At 47.3% G+C, this 24577-nt stretch overlaps 1 protein-coding gene across 4 annotated transcripts in view; it reads left to right on the top strand.

Annotated features, from left to right (window-relative positions):
• TPX2 (TPX2, microtubule nucleation factor) overlaps positions 1 to 23916 on the top strand; it is a 28388-nt gene extending 4472 nt beyond the window's left edge. The window contains exons 2-18 of one of the 4 annotated variants that reach the window (XM_019539460.1): positions 6871 to 7042; positions 8093 to 8206; positions 9346 to 9481; positions 11199 to 11330; positions 11750 to 11794; positions 12222 to 12344; positions 12848 to 12981; positions 14077 to 14234; positions 17049 to 17220; positions 17391 to 17529; positions 18093 to 18309; positions 18558 to 18656; positions 19500 to 19676; positions 20117 to 20263; positions 20907 to 21018; positions 21669 to 21856; positions 22380 to 23916. In XM_019539460.1, the coding sequence (XP_019395005.1) occupies positions 6940 to 7042; positions 8093 to 8206; positions 9346 to 9481; positions 11199 to 11330; positions 11750 to 11794; positions 12222 to 12344; positions 12848 to 12981; positions 14077 to 14234; positions 17049 to 17220; positions 17391 to 17529; positions 18093 to 18309; positions 18558 to 18656; positions 19500 to 19676; positions 20117 to 20263; positions 20907 to 21018; positions 21669 to 21856; positions 22380 to 22490 (2307 nt within the window). In that variant the 5' untranslated portion in view covers positions 6871 to 6939 and the 3' untranslated portion in view covers positions 22491 to 23916. The remainder of the gene's footprint in view (positions 1 to 6870; positions 7043 to 8092; positions 8207 to 9345; positions 9482 to 11198; positions 11331 to 11749; positions 11795 to 12221; positions 12345 to 12847; positions 12982 to 14076; positions 14235 to 17048; positions 17221 to 17390; positions 17530 to 18092; positions 18310 to 18557; positions 18657 to 19499; positions 19677 to 20116; positions 20264 to 20906; positions 21019 to 21668; positions 21857 to 22379) is intronic. The other 3 variants (XM_019539461.1, XM_019539462.1, XM_019539463.1) reach the window with 3 other exon arrangements.
• Positions 23917 to 24577: the final 661 nt, after the last annotated feature.

Here is a 24577-nt window from a genome sequence, read left to right on the forward strand (position 1 = left end):
CCGTCTTCCAGGGCGGGGGGGGGCCGCAGGGCGTCCCGCTCCCTCCACAGGCGCTCGCAGAGGCTGCTGGCCGGCACTTTGCCCCATAAATGACAGCTCCAGGAGCCCCTTAAATCCTCTGGTCCTCCTCTTCACGCCCCCCCCCTCGCTTCTGGAGCTTAGCACTTGAGGCATGGTTCGTGTTGCACCTGGGAAACCGGGCCAAAAAATATTGGTGGCCAGAAACGGCCGTTTGCATTGGGGGGCTGGCCTCTGCGTCACAAAAACAGCTGGCAGCAGTATCCTGCGCCCCCAAGAGAGCGGCAACTGAGAACAGGCGCTTGCCATTTTAAGCCCGAGGCAAAGAAATGATGAGACGCTGCCGAAATGAAGGCACGGCAGAAACGTTGCCGGAGTTGGGCATCATCCGGAGGACAGAGTGTCCCGCCGCAGCCTGCCAGGCCTCCTGGGGTGACCTGCCCCCCTCAGTCACCCTGACAGTGATGCATCTTTCACTCCTCTTCAGGGGCTGCCTCTTGGCTCTGCCAGGTTTTAGGGTGTGGGCGGCACCGTTGGCAATGCCTGCTGCTCACATTGAGTCCTGGAAGGAGGTTTCATACCAGAGATAAGGAAAAACGTCTTCATGGTTTGTGCCTGGACTCCGCAACAGGCTCATGGGCAGCGACCCAGGAGATGGGACGTGTGCTGTGTGGGGTTGTTTGACCCCCCGGCAGCCCTTCCTGCTCTGGACCCATTGATCTTGCAAGGCTCCTTCCAGCCCTACGCTTGTGCGAACCTGTTGTGCAGCCCAAGAAAGCAGGGGCCTACAAGTTATCTGCTCAACGCCTCCCCCCCCCCCCATCAGCTACAAAATTCTTTAAAAGGGCCATGGCTGTTGCCACTGCGCCATGCGAGCATGTCATTTTCAACATTAAAACAGCGGTTCTTGGAAGCCAAACTGTCACAAGTCGCATGTCTCTGTGAGGGCATGCTTTAATGCCAATAAATTAATGTTTCCTAGCAAAACGAGGAGTCTGGAAACGTGGTGAGTAAGAGAGTTCTTCAGCTTCTCAAAGTTGCTTACAATTGACTTAATAGAGGCACCTGCTATCTGTCTTGCCCACCCCCTGCATGTGTTGTGATGCCTCCTAAATCTAAAGCAAGGGAGCCACGTTGACAGACGTGCCTTTATTTGCAGGCGTGTAATCTTAATGGTTTGTGTAGCCCTGCGCTAGCGCAGCTGCTTCGTATCCCTTAGACAAGGGTCTGGAGATGTCTGGAATTGTGAAGGCTAACGGACGCCTGTTTTACCTGGACCAAGCTTCTTGGCTAAAGGATGTATAAATAGCACTGATATCATTGGCCGCTGAAGGTTTTGAAAACCCAAGGAAATGTCTATTTCTGTGACAGTGTATTGGCTAGCCTGTCTAAAATGATATGTTAGGGGCTTTAATATCTATTTTTAGGACATCCTGACTTTGTGTAGTATAAAACTTGATTTACAGGACATGAGATGTCAGGGTTATCTATTTTTGGGCTGTTGGGAGGGGAGAGTGACTGGAAGAGCTATTACTGGGGCATAGGATGTTTGTGGGAGATTCTGTTCCTGTTCACTCATTCCTCTCTCTGGCCCCGCCCTGAAATTCTAATTGATGTTGACAGGGGCTGGTAGATCTCCGGAATTTGCTGGGATTTGATCCGGTATCTACCCAGAGCTGAAGATCTCATTTCTTCAGAGATTGGTATGCGGGTGTTACAATAGCGAACAGGGTTATGTAAAACAGTGTTGGATCCGAAAACCTGAATTTAGCCGGGGCACCCTCAGGAGGAAGGAATGTTGCTGCAGTGTACAGGCTAAGGAGACACGCATAGCAAGTGGCAAAGGAATTGTGGAGGAGATAGAGGTAAAACTAAAAACCCCAGTTTGGACAAACAAACATGGTTTTAATATTGTGGGGGGAAAGCTTGACTGACCGTAGTGTTGCACCCTCTAATAGTCCTTGAGAAATCAAAATATCAAATGTTGCAAACCCATTGCTCTGAAAGGTTAGCATTGTCTTGCTCTTCACCCCTTCCCCTCTCCCCACACAGTCAAAAGGAAGTTTGAATCCTCAATACCCAAATATTTATGCGCATGTAGACTCTGGCTTGTGCTCAGCAGTCCTGTAAGGTATCTGTTTGGGGAGGGTGAGCAGGGGGAGAGAGTGCATTCAAAACCGGTGGCCTCCATAGCTTTATTTGTAGTTGGATTTAGTCATGTCATTAGAGTAGCGTGGCACCCTGGCTCCACTCCAGCCTGCCCAGAGACTGGAGGGGGCTGTAGAATTGGAAACAAAATTAAAAACCTTGTGGTCTGAGCATGTTCTGCCATGCTGAGAATGGGGAGCAGAAAGTTCATTTGTGCCCATCAGGCAGAATATGTATGAAGACGAGAGGTTTCTATGCCACCTCATTGAGGGACCTCATTCTTACTGCTGAGAGTTGGCAGAGGATAGCTTTTTCCAGGTTGTGTTTGGCCCTGCAAAAGGGTTGGATCCCACTCCTGTAAAAGCTGAGTGTTCCAAGAGTGCTGAATTGCAGAAAGGCACAATCTGAATGCTGCACCAGGCTGGAGGAAAAGTCAAGACACTGTTGTGTTCAAGTGACCCAGAACACAGATGTTTTTGTGTATGGAAAGGCATAAGCAGTACTTTTAAAAATGATCTGACTTGGTGACCCAGCATCTGGGGGACTGGGGGGAATTCTGCTGCACAGGAATTACCATTTGGATAATAGCACTGGTGTATCCTGTGTTCCAACCATATTCTGACCAAAAGGCTTCAGAGGAACAGCTGAAATTCCCACAACGTTTAGTTATATAATAACATGGACATGGTGAAAACTTCTCCCTTGTCAAACCGTAATTGTGAGGCTTGTGCCCTGAAACAGGGTGACTTGCATACCTTAACTTGATCCATTTAAATAATTGTGGGTGTCCTCTGGAAGTGCCCCATCTTCCTTTTTCAATCCTGCCAAGCTCTGGAAGTCAGCAATATTTGTGACAATGCGCTGGTGCATTCCTGTTAAAGAAACTTGTCTTTCAACTTTAAGAGGAGGTTGGATGTACACCTTGCTGGGGTCATTTGACCCCAGAACTCTTTCCTGCCATGGCAGGGGGTCAGACTTGATCTGCTCGGGTCCCTTCCAACCCTAGAAACTATGAAACTTCATGGATGAGCCTTTGGCCTTTTGAGATGGACACTCTCGCTTGCTGACTTGCCCTTTCTCAACAGTTCATTTTAACTCCTGCTGTGCGCTGAGGGCATTGATGTGCAAACACTAGGATTTTCAATCCCATTCTCTATGCATCCTAGCATTTTATGGCTTGATTCAGGCTGGTTGTTGAAGAGAAAGTGCTCTAGAACAAGAAGTTGGTCAGTTTAGATCAGCATTTCTCAACCTGTGGGTCATGACTCATGACCCAAAAGTGAGTCACAAGAATATATGGAAGGGTTGTGAACAAACTTTAAAAATGGATTGTCCTTTAAAGGAAAAAAACATGGGGAAACCATGGCTTTTCCCTTGCAGGCTGACTGAGTTCTGGCCTGCCAGGGGCTGCTTGGGGGCCCTGCTGCCTGACACTCCCATCCCCTGCCCCACAAACTGGAGGACTCGGGATGGGAAGGAGCAAGTCAGGAGTGAGGGGCACTGGGCTGAGACGTCATCAATATTTACAAATGTGTCCTGGTACAAAAAAGATTGAGAACCACTGGTTTAGACCCTAAATGTGTAGCATGAATTATGTCTTAACACATATCATGTGCTAGGCAATGTATTGTAATTAACAGGACTATATTTTAACTTTGTTCAATCCCTCTGCAGCGCCTCAGTTATACCCAGTCTTCACAAGACTAAACTTTAATTTTCAAGAAATTTATCCTCTTTCTAAAGAATTAATAAGCTAAAAAGACATGATAGTCAATGCAGTTTTGCTGCCACCTGAAGGTTTGTCTACACCTAAGGTTTTCAACCTTTTTTTCATTTGTGGCCCCCCCTTGGAAATTTTGAATGGAGGTGTGGACCCCTTTGAATTGTAAGTGTGGGTATTTACATGCTTTTGACTGATCATAGTCCTCTTTCATGGACCTCTTAGCCTGCAGACCCCCAGAGGTCCACAGATTGCAGGTTGAAAACTGCTGGTGTACACTTGAAAGGTAATTTAGAATAAAGTAGGCTTTGAGTGCAAAGCTGTTGCTGAATTATTCCATGTTTGGGCACTCTTATCTTGGAACAGGAGTGCCTTGTCCCAGTATAGCTCAAATCTGCTTTGAATATGGGTGCAAGTCACTTTTCTAAAACAAACTCCCACAGGAGCAATCCTGTGTGTAGACAAACCCATTGTTTGAACACCAATTGACCTCCCGTTTAAGCCTTTATCCTCAGCTTTCTGCAAAGTGCAGTTATGTAACTTGGCACGTGCATCCTTCACACATGCAGCTAGCTGACCAGAGCCAGAGGGGACCTTAGCTAAGTTAATACCCCCTGTGTTTGGTAGTGTGGGTAAACTATCCAGCAATAAACAGGTGTCAGCAGGTCACTTTTCACATGGAGATGGCATTCATTTCTCTTTCATGCCATTTTATTGTTTAACTGTTGTGCAGGAAGCCTTTGCTCTGCCTCCGGTGTGCTGGGGATTACCGAATCCCTTTCTACCGAATCTACCTTTGGAGAGGAGTGGAGTATGCACAAAACAGCTTGCCTGCGTTTATTTGGGTTACAGAACTGCTGGAATAAACACATTTGTGGGGGGGCGAGAAGTGTCAGACTTTAGGAAAAGTTAGGGAGTTTATGGTCACAAGTCCAAGAGCCCACTGCTCTTCTGTGCATCTGGGTTTATTTCAGCAGTGATGGCCTGTGTGGGAATGGCAAAGGGGCACAACAGTCAATCGAAGCAAACTATTTACATACAAAACTGGTCTGACTTAGGTTTGCTGTAGTCCAAAATCTAATCGCAATCATCCCCAGCTCCCTGCTGGCTTTCTAAGGAACTTGTAGCATTTACGACTGCATGGTGAAGCATTTCCTCTGAATGGCTGCTGGACAACTCACGCAGATTTGCAAAGAAGTGTACCTTAGCACGCTTCTTGTGCAAAAACCTGTGCCCATTGAGCGGGAGTATTTGCTAGGTTTCTCACAGTAAAAAGTCAAAAGTAACTTGGCTTGAGCAAACTGCTCTAACTTTACATCAGTGTGGTAGTGGAGTCTCGCCCTGGGTACAAATATCTATGAAACGTGATGCCTGGTGGTCCAGTTTGGCGGATTGATTTGTTTGGGGAGGAGGGGAGAATGCAGATGACGCATATGATTTAAAAAAAAAGTGAGTAGTGTTGACAGAAACTGGATCTTGATTGTGGGGGGGGTAGGAAAGCATCCAATTCCAGCCATGTCTTCAGCTCGGTTACAGTTGGCTTTGGCTGTGATTCTTCTGCTTTGCCTCCTATGGGGTTTTCAAGCTCTTGCCCAGACATCCTCACAATCATGTGGCTGACTCTTCTCTAATGACAACTTTCTCCCTAACTACAGCACTTCTGTGCTGGGGGACTGGAGGTTTCTTGCTATGCAGCCAACTTTAGAGAGGAGTGACCATGGGTTGTAAATTATAGTGGCACCTGCTAACGCAGCTTTGATTTATGCATGGACAAACCTTCCTGTTGACTAGAGCCAACCTTTTTTAGGCATATATATGTTGTTGCTCTGGGCTGAAATGGGGACGGTCTGGGTTGGCAGCTAGCTTTGTTCTCACGTTGCTCTGGACCAAGAGTATTTTTCTGTCTCAAAAATGTTTGTACTGGATAAAAGCAGCATTCCAACAGCAGCAAAGGATCTTTGCAGTGACGTCTTAGGCTGTGCTCTACTTCATTGCATGCCTGATGAAAGGCAGACTTTCAGCATAAGGATTTGTAACTTGATTCTGTTTCTCTCATTTTGAATCTGTTTAGTTTAAGTCCCATGTTCCACCACTTCCTAAGAAAAGGTGGCAGTTTTGGTTCAGAGGTGGTGGCAGCTACTGCCACTGCTCTGTTGTACTCAGTGCGTTTATAACCTGTCCAGGCAGGTGAGGGCAGTGCTGTAGCGTTCTCCAAGGCTTTACACAGCACCCCTCTGTTTTTGTCCAAGTAAGAATGCGCTGTGGGATTGTTGATACGCTTGTCCGTTTCTGTCATGTTGCCAGACAGCGTTCTCCATGCAAGAACACAATAGGCATTTTGAGCGTTGCTAAGATGCCTTCATCCGGCTGCAAAATGGAGTAGCAGGACTCCAAAATGGCCTGCAAGGGCTGCACTGAGATGTGATGTGGAGTCCCTCTATCAGACAAAGGCTGATAGCTTGGAACTACCGAGTGGTAACAAGTGAGCCTTGCCTGGCACACGTGGAGAGCCAGGAGGGCAAGCTGTCTCTTTCTGCAGAGTTAAATGTTCCAATATTAATGTGTTTCTAACCCTAATGCCATGTTGGATTGTGTGTGTGGGGCTATGTTGTATTCCAGCAGCTCAGTCTGAGCACGAGACATTGGGGTATGGATTTGAGCCCCATGTTGCTGATACTGAGAGTTTTTAAATACAGGATGGACAAATATTTCTCAAGGAGCCTTAGACAGTGTTGCTTCTGCCTGGAGCAGGGGATTGAGCTAGATGACCACCTGGAGTCCCTTCCAGCCCTATGATTGTACAAGTGACCTGACCACTATGCCAAAGCTGCTGCCCTAGCTTTTCCCTTCATCATTAGAATAAATGAGCAGGTCTGTGACTGATTTCATGCTGTTTACAACCTGTGAAACTGTCCAACCCTTCCCCAATTTATTTATATACATAGTACCCAGATTAAAACAGTGGGCTTTTTTTCTTCTTCTAATCATTAATTGGAACCGTTGGTTGGTTGCAGTGGCACAACTGACACTTCTGGAGGCAAGGTGAGGCAGAGATGTCTCATCCAAGCTCTCGCTATTCTTTTGATGCTCCAGACACCCATATCAACTTTGCGGCTCTGAGCGATGACGATGTACATAATGCTGACTCCTGGTTTGGTAAGTAGCTTGCAGGTGGAGACCATACGTTTAAGTAAAGCTTGGGGAAAGGAAAACAAATCTCCAATATGGAACGCTGTCTTGTACTAGGCCCAGCTTCTCCAGCAAATATATCCTGCAGATTTATGCTGGCCAATAGCACATGTAAAGCCTGGTGACATCGCCACTATCAAGGTAAGAGCTGACAGCAGGCTTAGTTATTCTCACGGTTCTACTCTGTGGCATTATAATGAATAATTGATCATTCCTTCTTGTGTCTTTGCACCACGTTTGACCATTTTATTGCACATGCTTGTGCTCATTTATTGTACTTTGCGAGATCTTTCATTATACATGTGTCTTCAAGCAGTGGGTATTGGAGCAGGTGTTGCATAGTCTGAGGTTCTGTGCCACAATCCCAGGTGGCTGAACCAATAGTATAGTCCCACTTCATTAGTTCCTTGGAGCGTCTAGCTCTGGTGCGTAGGCAGTTGAGACATTGCCACTTTTGCCATGGTTCATCAGCTTCTGATAGTAAGGACTCAGGTGCTGGATGTCCATTTATTTGCTGTCAGGTATTTTCTTCAGCCTCTTGTTCCACATCTGTAGTTGCATCTCCTCGGTTGTGGCATTGAGAGGTTGGGTGCTGGTGATGTGCTGGTGCTTCTGAATGGCACTTCCAAATTGCCTGTGTGGTCTCCAGTCACCATAGTTATTCCAGGTATTGAAGGACGGTTATTAAAAGGCCCTTGACACATCTCTTGTAAGCACAAGACATAGCACTGGGCTTTATTACACTGATTTACAATCAGTTCTTTTTTTTTTTTTGCTGTTGAAAACCCTTCAAGTTTTGTAGATAGTACTGTCAATACTGGCCCTAAGGAGGCCTTGTGCCTACTTCAGTTATAAGGTATTACAGTTGGTTATAGCTGATCAATTTGTAGGGTCAAAATCGTGGTTTGGACTATTAGCAGAATTTGCAAGTATTATCTGACAGTGGCCTTATCATGAATGCTGCTGCTACGGCCCCCAATAATAACTGATTATGCTATACTTACATTTTTATCACAGATCGTACAGACAACTTGGAGAATGTCTTTCCTACACAGGATGTGGTATCTGTCTTGCAGAACATGCCTGCTGTTTCAAAAGCTAACCTTCCAGAAGTCCATATGGTAAAATCCGGTAAGTTGACAGTTGGTGGGAGAGAAAGGGCAACCTGTTCTTCACCTGGCAGAAGATAACTTGAGGGCTTGGTGCAGAGTGGTTTAAAGCTTGACTTGATCAGTATGATCCTGTGAAGTTCCCAGAGGTGCTCAACATCCCTGCCTGATTTTACAGATTTCGTGGACTCTTAGCAAGGTTTAGAAATGCACTGTGGACATGCTTGGTCAAAACTTTCTTCCTGCTCTGGGATTTTTCTTATCTGACCAGGCTGGGGATTTTCCATCTTCTCAACTGTCCACCGCGAAACATGACTCTTCAGTATTTTCCCTTCTGGCTTTCTCTGTTTAACACTTTCCTTTTCTTCTAACAATGTAACCGGTCTAGTGTTGGGACCAAGCTGAAAGACAGTAGAGACACTGAGTCTGCTGATCTTCGTGGAAAGAATTCTAGATTTGCCCCAAGCCCTTGGACCAAATTGTGGCTTTGTAAGAGTCTTACTGTTACAGCGTACACCTCACCAATGTGCCAGCTACATCTGTCCCCTATTCTGAAGTCTCAGATGTTCTTCCTTAAGCATAACTTGCTCAACCCTTTTGCAAAAAGTTCCTCTGGAAGTGTCAATTCTCCCTGGACCAAGGTGTGTGTGGAGTGTCCTGGCTTCAGAACACTCTCTTGTAAGGCTCTCTCTTAACAGGTTGTCTGGCTGGCTTTTCCCTGGTATAGAACAACATAAAAACTCTACTTGACAGTAGAGTTCTTAATAAAATAAGATTTCTTAGCATAAAAAAGATAGATTTGAAATAAAATAAAATAAAGAGTTCTCTCAGCCTACCCAGGCTCATATCTCCCCAAAGTTTAAACTCAATGAGAAACTTCTGCATTAAGTTACAGAAAAGAGAATTGAAACAAGTAATTTACACTCCCTACAACTACTGGGAAAACAGTAGGGGTTAAGCTGCATATAGACTGTGGGGGGGGTTTTGCTTTCAGAGACTTGCTCTTTAGAGCCTTGGTCTCTAACAGGAGGGAAAAAGCCTGTCAGTCTGTGGTCAGTCCAGGACCTTTTGGTTTGCTACAGCTTAGTAAACTTGTCTGTGGTTTGACTGTAAGCAAGATAGGATGGAAGAAACTAACCTTTCCTTGTTGCTTTTTATTAGGTGAAAATTATGACGCAGAGGATGCAGAAACAGAGCAGGTGCAGGCAACCTTGGTTACAAAGAACATTTTTGGCTCCCTGACAACTTGGAGAACCACCTCCAACAATGCTTCTGCCCCTGCAGGAACTTCTCAAAGGTAAGAATACCCACTGTAAACTTAACCAAGTCTCATGCAGAGTCTTGTAATAACCCTCATCCTCAGGACATGCAGTGTGTGTCCTAGAATAGGTGAATGCAGCAGGGCGCTTAGTGCATCTGTCGCTAAGAGAAGAGGTGTGGCAGGGCCAGTTAGACACCAGACCGAAGGGGACTGGGCTTTGGAGCATATAAGGCCAGTGACCGAGCTGGTCAGGCAGTCTGATCTTAAAAACTGTGGGAGAGGCGCTCCTGGGCAGTAGGACTATGTATAGGCACTCTCCTGCTTTAACATCTGAGCTAGGATAAGCAAACCAGGAGGTCCTAGCAGGCCTGGGAGCGAGGACAGAGGGCCCAGAGCCCATAAATGGGGCATGTGTCAGTATGACCAAAGAACCCAGAGGGTTGGAGCCCAGGAGAAGCAAGTGTCAGCAGGGCCAGGGGAGCCCAAGCGTCTTGCTGGCCCAGGGGTGGGGCCAGGGCCCAGAGAGGGGCCTAAGGCCTCAGAGCCACAGCTGGAGACTGGCTGGGCCAGGGGAGCCCAAGAGTCTTGACTGGCCTAGGAGCAGGGCCAGGGCCCAGAGAATGGCCAAAGACTGGGTCATAACTGGCAGCTGAAGGGGCCAAGGAGCCAGTAGCCCAGGATGGGCTTGTTAATAGGGAGGAGCCTGATAGGGTAGGACACAGTGCTCAGGAGCAGCCCACATACGCAGAGTGCCTGCATGGGGAGTACAGGTGGAGAGGCTGCACTCAGGCAAGCTTCTTCATGTTGTCCTACTGTTGTGCCTGCCTCGAACCTGGAGTCCCTGCTGGTAGGGTTGGGAAGGTACTTCCTCAGCTGTGGTGCTTGCAGTCTTGTAGAGTGTGTGACCACCTGGAACTTGTGTGGCCAGGCAGGCTCCCCTTGCTGATGGTGGTAACTGGAAGTTACCAGTAGTTTTGACTTCTGTGTTCAACTTATGTGAAACTGTATTTGTGCGTGGCTTTGTATCCTCTCAGATGTGATTTTAGTTTCTGTTGAGTGGTTTAATGCCAGGCTTGGCAGAATTTGACTTTTTTGTTTGTTTCAAATAATTTTGACAGATAATATCGATGTTTATTTTACAGCCTTTATTTAGATTTTTATCAAATTTTAAATTTTAAGGATTGCGTGGAATTAAGATGGGGGGGCAGACAATTTATTAACAATAAATGTAACTACTATAGGACTGCCATTAGCGGAGCAGCAGAGCTACCATCAGTCTTGGCTCCACTCACCTGCAGCTCCCTTGTCCACTTTGTCACTTTCTTTTCCTTTGTTGCCCGTCCTCTGGGGTTTCTGGGACTTGCAGTCCAAACTAGTCAGCACAGTTCTGTAAGACTGCTCCCCCTGTCGTCATACACTCCATCAGCCATCAAATTTAATTGATGGCCCCCTTTCTATACATTTGGATTATCAATGATGGAAATATTTGTTGTTTGACCTCGTGTGAGGTGAAATTGGCATTTATCATCACTTACTGATTAAGAAATCAAATTCTGCAAAGCCTACTTAATGGTAATCTGCCCTTGCTCTCCTCTGTGAAACATAATTACATGTAGCATGTTCTGTATTTGGGTGATGCTTTCTAATTTATGTTGGGGGCACAGGCAGCCTCACGTGATGTATTCCAAAAACCTCATCAGGGAATTGACACACTTGTTTTGTTTTTTTAACCTTTTCTCCATCACTGCTGTAGAACGACCAGAAGGCTGTCTGGTCAACAGAAAAATGCACAGCAGCGCAAACGCCTGGCTAAAGTCAAAGCAGAGATGCATGCAGTTGCCTCAGTCAAAAAAGAAGAGATTCCACCCTTGAAAAAGCAGAAAATGTATGTTGCTAGAGGTCTACTTGGGGCCAGGAAGTGGGACACTCTCTTTAAAAGCTTCCATCTCAATGGGGTTGTACAAGAGCTGGCTTGGAAGAGGTGATAGGGACCTGGTTCATGATACTGTTTCCATAAAGAAATCAAGTGAAATAGTTTTGGCGCCCAGGGGAGGTGCTAAACCAGGGAGATGAGTGACATGGCTACAATGGCTCTCAAATTCAACTTAAATGTGACACTGTCCTAAGTTAGAAAACTATTGTTTTTTTTCTATCACAAATATACCTGCTGTTGAATGTATTTCTTCAAAGTAGGCAGGGACTACGTTCTTCACCTAGCAGAAGGTACAGTACAAATTCCACCTGTGAAGCAAAAGATGATTTCTGAAACCTTAGTAATTAGTTTCCCTTCTGCTGCCTTGACAGAGTACCAGGGAAAACTAAATCCGCTGTTCCATGTTGTGTAGCCAGGTAAGATACTTTGGGATATCTTGAGAGCAGTGGTTCTCAACCTCTTTTGGTCTTAAGTTCCCTGCCCCATGACTTCTGTGAATTGTGTGGCACCCCATTTCAAAAAACTACTTTTATATATTACAATGCTCGTCTCCCTGCAGAGGGACCAGGCAGTGAGGGTGGGGATTCAGCCAGGCAGGAACAAGCCTGAACCTGTGCTTATCTACTTACCTCCTCGTACCTTCTTGCACCTTCAGAGGATCTGGCAGCACCCCAAATTCTGCAGCACCCTGGCTGAGAATCACTGCTCTAGACCACAGGAGAACTTACTAGGTGTTTGTTGTTGTGCACAGTGGTGAGAGTTAGAACTGGTCTTGCACTGAAAATGCTGGCAGCTTGAGAACAGCTTTTCCAGTTTGCACTTATCATTGTCTTTTCCTTGCAGTTCCAGCAGCAGAGAAGTGCTGACTGAAATATCCATGGAGAGTGAACACTTACACAATACTGAATGCTCCCCAACAAAACCCAGAGGCAAGCTGAATGCGCATGCTACACCAACATTGCTGAAGTAGGTAGCTTTCCTTAAACAAAGATCACTTCTGTGCCAATAACTATAGTAAAATAAGCCTAAACCATTAACTTAGTTATTCCAAGAAAACTTTCAATAGTGGAGGGTGGCTGGATGGAAGAACATTCTTGCAGGGGTTGTAGATATGTATACTGTAAATCACAAGCCCAGAGGAGGTGCCTTTTCCATCCCTGCTGTCTATCTGAATGCTATCTTGAGCCAGGGAATCAAAGGCTGACCTGCTATGTAGGGTAAAGGCCAAAGTTGTAGCAAGGCCTCCAGAAACTGAGCAGCACAATTCATCACTGCCCTGTTTTCTGGATCTTGCCGTTTGAGTGGTATTATGATGCTGAAGAGCATCAACCCCCTATTCCTGTTTGATCCAGGGTTACCTGCTGTCATATATGTTGTAGCAGGAGCATCTCGGGCAGTCAGAGTGGAGAGCGTAAACCTCATAGCTAGGACTAATTTTTGTTTCTGCTTTTTTGACCTGCTTCTTTCAGAAGAAGCAATCCTCCTGGCAAGCTGAAGAGCACAGAGGAGCAGGAGCTGGAAAAGATGCAGCAACTGCAGCAGGAGGTGGTTGAACTGCGTAAGAGAAACGAAGAGTCCCTGAAAGCAGCTATTGCTGGTGCAGGTAGGCTCTAGCTGAACCTGGAGGCCTCAAGTGTGGCAGGCCCACCTAGTGATCACTGGGTCTTAATCTAGCCTAAGAGAAAAGCCAACAAATAATTGTTCTCCTTGCTGGAGAGATCCAAAACTTTGGCATGCAGTGTGAGCACTCGGTCATGGCCGCTTCTTACTGGTTGGTACCAGCTATTATGGTGTAACAGAAGTACTTCTCAGTCTTGTCTCTGAGGACTGTAAAATCCTTGTGCTCAAGTGAACTCTGTGAAAGCTGGTGTGTTGAAAGGGCCTGCAGGTTGGAGTGAGCGTTTCCAACGGGGGGTTGCAAGAAACTGCCTACTTGAATAACTGTTTTTGAAGCACTAACGCTTGTGCACATGTGGGAATAACACCCAGGCTCCGATTCTCCAGACGATCTGCCTTGTTTGATGTAACCTCAGCCAATTCTTCCTAAAGATGCAAAGCTGGTAAAGGTATTGAACCGGGATGTTTATGGTGAGATAGGTGTGAACCTAATGCTTGTGACTTAAGCAAATTGTGTGTGCATGTGTGTGTACTAAGTGGCCGAAAGAGGTTTTAGTCCCCAGGCTTTCATATGAGCTAAGTAGCATAACAGACTTTTTCTAGTCTTTGAGTCTAGCTTACTCTCAGCCAGTGTTCAGTACAGTCAGAATCCTGGCAGAAGTTAGGGGAGAGCAGGAATACTGCTGCACGCTACTTGGGTTAGAGCATCTTTCAATGTGAGGAGATAGTCTGAGCACTGCAGGGAATTCCCAAGGCACGAGGTTCTTGCTGGGCAAAGGGGTGGGGATGATTATATGGGGCTCAGGTCAAGTGAAGTGCTGACTCAGGAGTAGCAGGAGGGTGATAGCAGAGCAAGCTCGTTCTCTCTTCCCACATTTGTACCACATTGAGTAGGGTTCTTGCTGCTGCACTGGTCCACAAAACTTGGAAGTAGAAAGCTTAACTTCTGTGCTCTAAAAGAGAGAGGGGGCTGACTCACATTCTTACAGGAATACCATGTGCAGTGTCAGTCCTTTAAACAACACCCTGAGGTTTTTGGACCATGCTTCACTACTGCTCAGTCTTGTGGTTCTTCTTTTAGGACAACCTGCAAAGAAAGCCATCATTCAGGTTACAAAGCCAGTCAACTTCCATTTCTGCACTGAGGAGAGACTCAAACAGCACACAGAAAGCCAGCCTGGAAATGAATACAAGGAGGTCAATTTTGTGTCTGGCCTGAGGAAGCATCCTCCTTCTCCGGTGAGAGGAGAGGGCAGCAAGGGTGCTGCTTAATTGTTTAGGCTCCTAGGAAACTCCAAAAAGAGAATAATGTAAAATGTAGCTCATGCTTTACTAGCACACCTACCTTTCAATTTGCCAAGATGAGAGCTATGTATCCTTTCTTTCTGGCTAAAATAACATAATCAATGAGAAATGAAGTCCCAGTCCCAAGGGTTAGTTTCAAGCAAGAGTATAGATCCACTTAACATGATGTTTAGAGGTCGTAGTTGCATTCTTCAGCTAAGGGACCGGGTAGCTTGCATGGGTAGTAGCTTCTGCTATCAATTTGGACCTAGGAGAAGATTTCTTAAGGGTTTCATTTAAAGCAAGTGGAAGGCTTGGTTGTGTTAACCTGTGTGGGTGTTAGTCTAACACTTAATCTTAGAATCATAGAAGTAGGGTTGGAAGGGGCCTTGTAGATCTTCAAGTCCGACCCCCTGCCTGGGCAGGAGAAAAACTGGGCTCAAATGACTTTGGCCAAGTAGGCATCAAGCCTCTTCTTAAGGACCCCCAGGGTAGGAGCCAGCACCACTTCCCTAGGAAGTTGTTTCCAGATCCTAGCTGCCCTAACTGTGAAGTAGTTCTTACGGATGTCTAATTTAAACCTACTCTCCAACAACTTATGGCCGTTATTCCTTGTTATGCCACAGGGTGCAAGGGGAAACAAGGTCTCCCCCAAACCCTTCTGGTCCCCCCTAGTGAGTTTATAGACTATCACCAGGTCCCCCCTCAGCATTCTCTTGTGAAGGCTGAACAGGTTCAGGTCCCGCAGTCTCTCGTAGGGTCTGCTCTGGATCGTGTGGGTGGCCCTCCTCTGGACCCTCTCAATGTTGTTCACATCCCTCCTGAAGTGGAGCGCACAGAACTGGACACAGTACTCCAGCTGTGGCCTGACCGGTGTCACGTAGAGGAGGAGGATCACCTCTTGGCTCTATGTGAGATGCACCTGTGGATGCCTGACAAGGTCCGGTTAGCACTGCCAACCGTAACCTCGCATTGTCAGCCCATGTTTGTCTTGGAGTCAGTAATGATTCCAAGATCCCTTTCTGCCTCCGTGCTCTCAAGAAGGGAGTTTCCCATCTTATAAGCGTGCTGCTGTTTACTACTGCCCAAGTTAATGAGAATGGGAGACGGTGTCAAAGGCTTTGCTGTAGTTCAGAAAGACTATGTCCATGGCGACACCTGCATCCAATGCTTTTATGACCTGATCATAAAAGGCAATCAGGTTGGTCTGACATGACCTGCCCCTAATGAAACCATGCTGGTTGCCCTTGAGCATCATCCCTGAAGCATCATCATCCTAGATGTGTTCCTTGATGATCTTCTCCAAGAGTTTCCCTAGGATTGAGGTAAGACTGGGCCTATAGTTGCCCGGGTCCTCCCTCCTCCCTTTTTTAAAGATGGGGACCACGTTAGCTAGCTATCTTCCAGTCATCTGGCACCTGGCCTGAGCACCATGTAAAGCCATGCCAAAGGCCCTGCAATAACCTCTGCTAGCTCCCTCAACACCCTGGGGTGGTGAGCTTCTGGACCTTCTGATTTGAACACGTCTGGCCCCTCCAGAAGCTCTCTAACCCGGTCCACCCCAACCTGAGGTCTGGAGGCGTGCCCCTTGAGTCCATCTTGCATAATGGTGGGGAAGTCCCGGTCCCTGCACAAGAAAACAGAGGTGAAGAATTGGTTGAAGAAGAGGTCTGCTTTCTCTGGCACAACCACCAGATAGCCCAGAGGATCTTGCAGGGGCCCCACATTTCCTGGTGCTTTCTTCATCCTGCCTATATATTTGAAAAAGGACTTTTTATTATCTTTGATTTTGGATGCTAGTCCTAGCTCTATGTCCACCTTAGCTTTCCTGACAGCCCCCCTACAAGCCCAAGCAGAGGAGGTATACTCCTCTTTGGAGAGAGCACCCACCCCTCCCACTGGTTGTACACCACCTTTTTGGCAATCGGGCATTCCTGGACACCCTTGGTGAGCCAGGGGGGCTTTCGGGCACTCCTGCCCCCCTTGCTTCTTGTTGGGATGGTCACCCCTTGGGCCCTGAGTATTGTCTCCTTAAGGAATGACCACTCATCTTGGGCACTGAGTTCCCCTGCTCTCTAACCCCAGCGCCTCTCCCACTAGTCTCCTCAACTCGTTGAAGTTGGCCCTCTTGAAGTCTAGGGCTACCACCTTGCTGCAGGCTCCTGACACCCTGCGCTGGATAGTGAATTCCAGCAAGTGATGATCGCTATCACCCAGGTGGTCAAGAACCTGGAGGCCCCTGACCAGGTCCAACAGGGCATTTCCTCTGGTGGGATTGTGCACCTCCTTCATTAAGTGGAGGTCCTGTATCTTGGCCAGGAACATACTGGAACAGTCCAACCTGGCTTGACTGTTCCTCCCAGCAGATGTCATGGGTGATTTTAAATTACCTGGACAACTACATCCCTTGCCTTAAGTGCTTCTGCAAGCTGGCCTGAAAATTCCTGGTGCAGCTCCTCCCCTTGGTTGGGGGGTCTATAGTAGACCCCCACCATTAGATCCCTCTTCCTATGGCCCCCTTGTATCTTGACCCAGAGCACTGCAGCTTGCCCTTCGAACTTGTTAGGTGTTAGACTAATATCTGCGGTCTTTTGATCCTGCAACAATAGGCAGGCATTCAGAAGGTTCAGGAAAGTTACTCAGTGCCCTACTTATTTACCATGCTGGTGCTGGCCCTTTCTATGGATGTTCTAGTCCACCATGAGTGGGAAGTTTCACCAGAGCATCTTGTATTCGGAGTGCCATAATGACAGCAATTTCTATCTCCAGATACGAGTGGCAAAGGGGCTCACTGTCCCCAAGCCTTTCAATCTCTCCCAAGGGAACAAAAGGAAGTTTGAAGAAACTGCCCCCGAGTACGTCTCCCTTGCTCAGCAGATTGAAGCATTCCAGAAACGCACTCCCTCTCGCTACCATCTAAGAAGCAAGAGGTCTGACGAAGGTAAGTCGGAGCTGCTGCATCCCACCGAAGTGGTGAGCTGGGAATCTGGGTAGCAAAGGAACAGTGAGGCAGGATGTAATTCTGTCTGCTGTGAGGGAGTCTCTCCAGGCCTGGGCATCTGCATCTTTTGCAGATATAACCATTCATTTTCTATTGTTTTGGGCTTGTAGGTCCAATTCCAGTAAAGCCACTGAAGGCCAGGCTTACCAACCCCAAAACTCCAGTGCTTCAAACAAAGCGGCGTCTGAGACCTGTGACCTGCAAAAGTACAGCAGAGCTGGAGGCAGAGGAAATAGAGAAAATTCAGCAGTAAGTAGAATGCTATGGAAAACGCCTGGAAGAGGAACCCTGAACAAGGCAACCTATCACCAATCCTAAAATTCTTGTGAGGTGCCAAACTGTGACTTGAAGAACATAGCTTATAAATAAGCACTAATATAAAGGGAATCAGAGTAGCCAGATTTAAACCATAGGGCTATGGGATATGCAAGAAGAAATTAAAACAATCCAGTTCATAAGAAGTGCTGTCGGGGACTTTCCCTCGGCTGAGGTAAATGCTGGCCTGTCACGGGTGTACAGTCTCTGCATGCATTACATAATTCTTCTGTAGCCAAACTTGTTGAACTTCTGAAGCTGGGGCCTAAGATAAAGCATTCCAGCATTAATATGGAATGAAAGGGTGGACCTGGAGAGCTCCATGTCTAAAATGTGAGGAGGGGCATAGTTAATCAGTGCTAATTACCCAGTGCACAGCTCCTTTTACGTGTAAAATATGCAGGGCACAACTGCCAGTTGCTGTAGCTGATTCTCTGGTGAGGGAGTAGCTGCTAAAGGCTCTTTCCTGCTTGCCTACATACTTATTTTCCATGCAGGTACAAATTCAAAGCTCAGGAGCTGGACCCCAGGATCTTGGAAGGTGGGCCAATCCTACCCAAGAAGCCCCCTGCAAAAGAGCTCACACAACCGATTGGATTTGACTTGGAAATAGAGAAACGGATTCGGGAACGAGAGAGTAAGAAACAGCAAGAGGAGGAGCCCTTTGAATTCCATTCCAGGCCATGCCCAACTAAAATCTTAGAGGATGTCGTGGTAAGAATCTGTGCAAGGCATTTCTGGCCAGTGTAGAAAAACTGCTGGGGGGGCAGTAGCACTTTGGAGTGTACCTCTCTACTAGCTGTGCTGTACAACTAGTATCTGCTAGAGGGCTCCAAATGTTCTGTCTTGCATCAGGGACGAACTGCAGGGTATCCTTATCTTCTCTTACACCAAGTTGCTCTCCTCAGCTGTTGCCTAGCTAGAGGTAAGGTGTCCGACTTCTTCCTTTTTCTCCTTATTAGGGCGTTCCAGAAAAGAAGCCACTTCCTGTTACAGTTCCCAAATCCCCAGCCTTTGCCTTGAAGGACAGAGTCCGAACGCTTACTCGAGAGGAAGAAAAGGTGAGAGAGTTTCTAGGCTCTATAGTATGGCAGCTGAGGTCTTTTGCATCACACAGCCTTTGGAGACTGCTGGGTGCCAGTACATAGCAGGACTTCAAGTAGTAATGATGGTTCTGTCAGACTATCTCCTTGCCTTTCCACAAGGATGTGCAAGGAGTAGTTTAAGGCCTTTTTGCCCTGGTCACTTGCTTGCAAAAATCCAATTGTCATTACTCACCCTATGGAGACTAATCCTCCTCGCTAAAACAGACTACCTGGTCACAGACATCAGTCCTTCAGAGCCCTAGTAGTGTCTGCCGGAGTGACTGCAAATTCTTCCATTTGAGGGATGCTGCACTGCTTCTGGAGTCGCAGGAGACTTTGGCTGTGCGTGCTCCACTGTGGAGAAAGGAAGAGGGTGCCGGGGATCTGCGTTGTTGTTGTTTTTTTTTTTTTTTTCTATAATGTGGGGGTAGGAAGAAGGCTTTTCTAGCTAAGGTGCATGCTCCTTCCTCTGTCCTGTGCAGAGGAAGGGGCCTTGCACTGAGTTGAAAAACCACACTCAAGCCTCTGAGTTGCAGAATTTGGAACAGTGCAAAATCCTCGCTTGTGGCTCAGGCAGTCTCAGGAGTGATACTTGCATTTAGTCTCTTTGCATTTGGGATGTCACCCTTCTCAGTCCTCGCTGGGTATATGTGTTACCAGCTAAGCAAAGCTACTGTCTGTCTTTGATCCTTAAATTTAGCAGCGCTTGGCATCTTTCTCCTTTGCCAAAAGCCCTATGTTTGCTGTCATCTGGGAATGTTGGTTGGGACCTGTTGTGCTTAGGGGCCTTTTCATATCTGTTCTAATGCCGCTGTCTAGGAACAGGAGGTGGTACCAGCAATCAAAGCTAACCCTATGCCACACTATGGAGTGCCCTTCAAGCCTAAAGTCCCAGAGCAGAGGCATGTGGAAGTTTGCCCCTTCTCTTTTGATGCTCGAGACAGAGAGAAACTAATACAAAAGGAGAAAAAAATTGAAGAGCTGCAGAAAGAGGAGGTAGGTGCTGAGAAATGTGTGGGATTGCCAAAGCTGAGGCTTAATGCAGTGCAGCCTGACTTCCAAGTCTTCGTGTTCAGACCAGGTCACTTAGCCATAAAGCTTAATGGCTGCTAGTAGATGCTTTTAAGAAAGATGTAAGAGAGAAGTGTTCAGATTAAGACAGGCTTTTTTTGGAGTTGAGTTTTTTTTCAAAAGTGCCTAAGGGAGGGAAGTGCCCAGGATAGATTGCATTTCAATAGGAGTTTGTGCATGTAACTTCCTTTGAAAACATGAGCTGTGGCCTCCCCCATGCTAGAGAACTGGATGGGCTGTGTGCACAGAGTGTTTTCTTAATTGTTTTAAATCTGCCACTTGAACATTTTAAAGCAAGTTCTTGGCCTGACTAGCCCTCGTGCCCAGCTGTCTGCTTTACCGCTATTTTGCAACTTTTCTTGCAGGTTCCAAAGTTCAAAGCACTCCCCCTGCCTCAGTTTGACCATGTCAACCTGCCAGAAAAAAGGGTGAAAAACCCAACGCAACCTGAACCCTTCCACCTCCAGATCGATGAACGGGGAGCTACAAAGTTACAGAACTGGAAGCAACAGGTAAGACTAATGGGACAATGACTGAAGGCATTGGACTGCAGCAACCTGATTCCTAGCCATGCTTGAAAAAGTCTGGCTTCTACCTGAAGTGTCTTTCTTGAGCAGAAATGGGACATGCACATTCTGTATCCTGACTCATTTAGTGTTTCTACTGTTGCATCTCATAAATGGCTATTGATAATGGCTGTTGGATGAATTATCTTGATGTAAATACCAGCCTCCTGCCAAAACCGGCAGCCCTAAAGGGGAAAGTCAAACTGCCAGGTTTATCGGCAGTCCGTAGGCACTTGTTAGTGACTCCCCAGTAGGCATGCTCAATGGGAACTCTTTGCTCACCACCTTTTTGGAAAAGGCTTTCAGATGTACTAGCAAAAGTGCTGTGTAAGAGCTGTGTGGTGTCACTTAGTCCATGTGATACTGGAATTTGCAGTGCTGCAAAAACCTTGCAAAACTCAGCTTCCATAGCTGCTCTCCCAGCCACTTACCCAACAGGAACAGGCAGGCAGTAGCTGCTGGGCTATGTTCCTTTTGAGGTTTCAAGCTTTGTGTTCCAGCTGTTTAAACCTGAAGTCTATACTGGCTTTTTCAGTGATGGGGTGTGTTCATTACTTCAGGGTTTGACAAGCTCTCTCTCCCCTCCCAGATCAAAGAAGACCTGAAACGACAGAAAGAGGCTGCCTGTTTCAAAGCTCGTCCCAACACGGTGGTGCACCAGGAGCCTTTCCTTCCAAAGAAAGAAAACAAGCCATTATCAGGTGGAATTACAGCCCCTTGCCATGCTGCCTTGGCCTGCCTTGGAGGGCTGACAGTTAAATAGCCTTCAGACCTGCTGTTGCCTCTGCTTCCACGTGGCCAATAGTGCTTGTGCAATACTTAATCAACAAATCCTCCCAACAGCCTGTGTCCCCAGGGAGTGGAGGAGTTTCCTCTTCCTTACCCCCCCACCCCCGCTCTAACATGGCAGCTGCATTAACAGCTATGTTGCAATTGGCAGATGATTGATGGATACTAGTTTGGGATAAGGGTAAAGAGCATGCAAGGAGCTCCCTGTAGTGACAGCTGGCTTTTCCATAACAGCTGCCAGTCTTCCTTTCTCTTTCCATTTGTAAAGATGGAGGTGGCCAAGGCTTGTGTTTATGGGACTGGGAACTGTTATAGAAGGTAGAGCGGAGTCCATTTTTATAAAGCTGTTTACAGTGGCCAGCATCTGTATTCCCTGTCTGGGGTGAGATCTTTGCCATGTCTGGGGTAATTGCACTTGGCATCTGAGCTCTTTACATGCATATGAGCACAATTTCTCTCTTTGCCTCCCCAAATCCCAGCACCATTTGCCTAAAACACTGTTGTGCTTTGGGTGACTGCTGTCTGGTTGCACCAATGCTATCCTTTTTATTTCTAAACTTAGAGAGCCTTTCTGGTTCTGTAGTTCCTGACAGCTTTGAGCTGGCAACAGAGAAGAGGGCTAAAGAGCGGCAAGAATTTGAAAAGCGATTGGCTGAGTTGGAAGCCCAAAAAGAGAGGCTTCAAGAAGAGGCCAGACAGCAGGTGGAGGAACAAAGCAAGGAAGAAGTTGCCAGGCTGAGACAAGAACTGGTAAATGAGCAGGCTTTTCTGGGCAAGGGCCACAACAGTCTGGCTGGGTTTTGTAATATATTAAATGCACTGCTGTCTGAACTGAGCACATTGAATTGAAGTTAATTCCTGAGGCTGTCAAGGCCAACTTTGACCTCTGTCTCCTTGCTTCGCTGCTAGGTCTAAAGCCGGGCTGTATTAGCCACCTTATTTCAAGCCCTGTGCGGCTTCCTGTTCCAGAGCTTGAGGCCTCTGCCTGGCACTGCCTTGTGCCATACAGATGTGCCTAGAGCGACACTTGGACCAAACTAAGAAAACAGCCTGGGCAGCAGCGCCTTGCATAGAGCACCTGTGTGCTCCCCCAGAACATCCTGTTGATTTTGGGTGTTGGTCCCCACATCTTGAGCACGGGCGTTACTCTCGTGCCTCAACGACCCCCTTAGCTGCATCCAGTGGGTGGCTGATCTTGCATTGTGGTGGAAGTGAAATGAGTGCAGCTAGACCCCCAGCAACTGTCACCCTCCTTTGCCCTTATCTTTTGCAGGTGCACAAGGCAAACCCAGTTCGCAAGTACCGTAGCGTGGAAGTGAAGCCCAGTGACCAGCCACTGACAACACCAAGGTCTCCCAACTTTTCAGACAGATTCCGGTGCTGATACGTGTCAAAGCAGTGTGGGGCATGGGAGCTATCCCCTCCCAGCCGCCAGGGTGGAGCGGGAAACTGTTCTCTCTCTCTCTCTTTTTTTTTTACTTGGGACTCCTTATTCTGAACTCACTCCTGTCTCCCTTATTTTATTCTGAGTAGTGTAATTTCATTGAGGCACCTGGCTGAGATGTGCTGGGGGTGGCTAGTAACATCCTGGCCCAGCTTGTTACGATTGAGCCAGGCTTTGATATTGTGTACAAATAAAATATTGTTTGTGTCAAGAGAATGAAAGGGATTAGTAGAGCTGATGAGTCTAACTGCTAGGCCTCAGTTCCTTCCCTTGGGAAGGCAGCTTGAATCCAGATTGCCTTCACAGACAAGGGGTGTAGCCATCTCTGTCTAGCTGCCTTTTCCAGAAGGGAAGCATTGGGTCAGAAATCAGTCTCCAGGCATCACGGTTGCTGAGAACGTGGTGGCATGTAACAAACTAGATTTAGCAAATGGGGGCAGTCGAGATGTGAACTGCCCTGTTCGCTTCAATAAGTGCTAACTCCAGGCTCACCGAAGCATCTGTATCAGCAAGCCCCCCTGGAAAGGCATCCAAGGGCTTGTTGTGGGCTCATCTTCCCTGTATTGGCTTAAGGACTAGAATACTTAGATGCTACTCAGGTGTACAATCTCCAGTTTAAGTGATCCTTTAAGCTTGGTGTAGCTCCAGGATTCTCTATGGTGGTCTCACTGGGATGAGGGTAGTTTCAGAGGGTAGCCAAAGCCAGATGCTGGAGTTGGGGTAGGCCCTTCACGGTGGTTGGTGCAAAGTGCACTGCCTTTGGTCTTCCTCTGCTTTGGCTGCCCTCAGGAGTGAGAGTTCTTGGGGTGGTAGGAAATGTCCCTTAAGGAACAGACATGCTCTACTGCAAACAGAGTAGCCCACCTCTTCCACTTGGGAGGTGCAGCCAGCGCAGGGAGGCCAAGTCTGTAGCTGACAGCAAATACTTCCACTCCTACGGCACATGTAAGAGCAGGGCCCAGCTACCTTCCCCAAAGTGTGGAGAGGCATTGCCAGATTCCCAGGGTAGGGCATTCTCTGAAAAGAACGTGCAGAATTTGCCTTCCTGGAGAGCAGGAAGCTGAAGAAGAATGCTGGAATGGGAGAGGGAGGAGAGAGATCCTTACTAGCAACAAAGACTGAAATGCTTAGCTGAAGCCCAGAGAAGTGGGAAGTGAGAGGTCTGCTCCTGAGCATGACTACTAAAAGACAAGTGCGTTCACTAGCGAAGGCATCTTTGAAGCCAGAGAATGAGGCCACTGTCTTCCTTCTGGTTTGCTCCCTTTTCCTTGTTGACTGGGTTTACAAAGTCAACAACAGTAAATGCCATGTCTGGAGAACCTCACTTTTCTGCTGATAAAAACTTGGCTACTGGCTGGCAAGCGGACTGTTTGTGTTCATTTGCTTCTCTAAATTCCACAGCTTCCAGGTCATGTTTGCTGCATGGAATGACACGTGCTTCATGTGCTGGGAGATGTCTTGGTACCACTGCTGCTGGCAGGCAGTTAAGCGGTGGCTGTCAGGTTGTTGAGTGTTCAGAGAAGTTCCAGGATACAGTCCTCTTGCTCCTACCTTCCTGACTGCTTGAGATCAGCACCTGGGGATCTTGCTACCACCAGCATCACTAATGCGTTTCCTATGTGGCACAGCTCTGAGCAGTCACATTTCCACAATGTTGGGACTTTTTTCCCCCATCCCCTGAATGGTATCTATCCCAACAACCTCTGATCATGTCTGGGGAAGTTCTTAGTGCTGATGGAAGCAATTAAGAAGCTGTTGACTACATGGCTGGGTTCACCCCGACCAGCACAGGCACACAGTCTTAAGTTACAGTGCTGTGGCCTGGATTCAGTTTGGGATCGTTGTTCTCGTTCTGAATCTTGAGGCCATCTGCCTTGCAGCCTGCTGCGATGCTCAATTTAGACCAGGTATAAAGTTTCCTGGAGAATGGACAAGGTCTGGCTGTGTGATGAGGTTTCTCAAGCCCATGAAAAGCATAAAGGTTAAAGTGTGCTGCTCAGAGTTGTGATGACCGCGTAGCTAGGGAA

Source organism: Crocodylus porosus, unplaced genomic scaffold (assembly GCF_001723895.1).
Source record: "Crocodylus porosus isolate Cpor-Errol unplaced genomic scaffold, CroPor_comp1, whole genome shotgun sequence".
Classification (NCBI taxonomy): Eukaryota; Metazoa; Chordata; order Crocodylia; family Crocodylidae; genus Crocodylus; species Crocodylus porosus.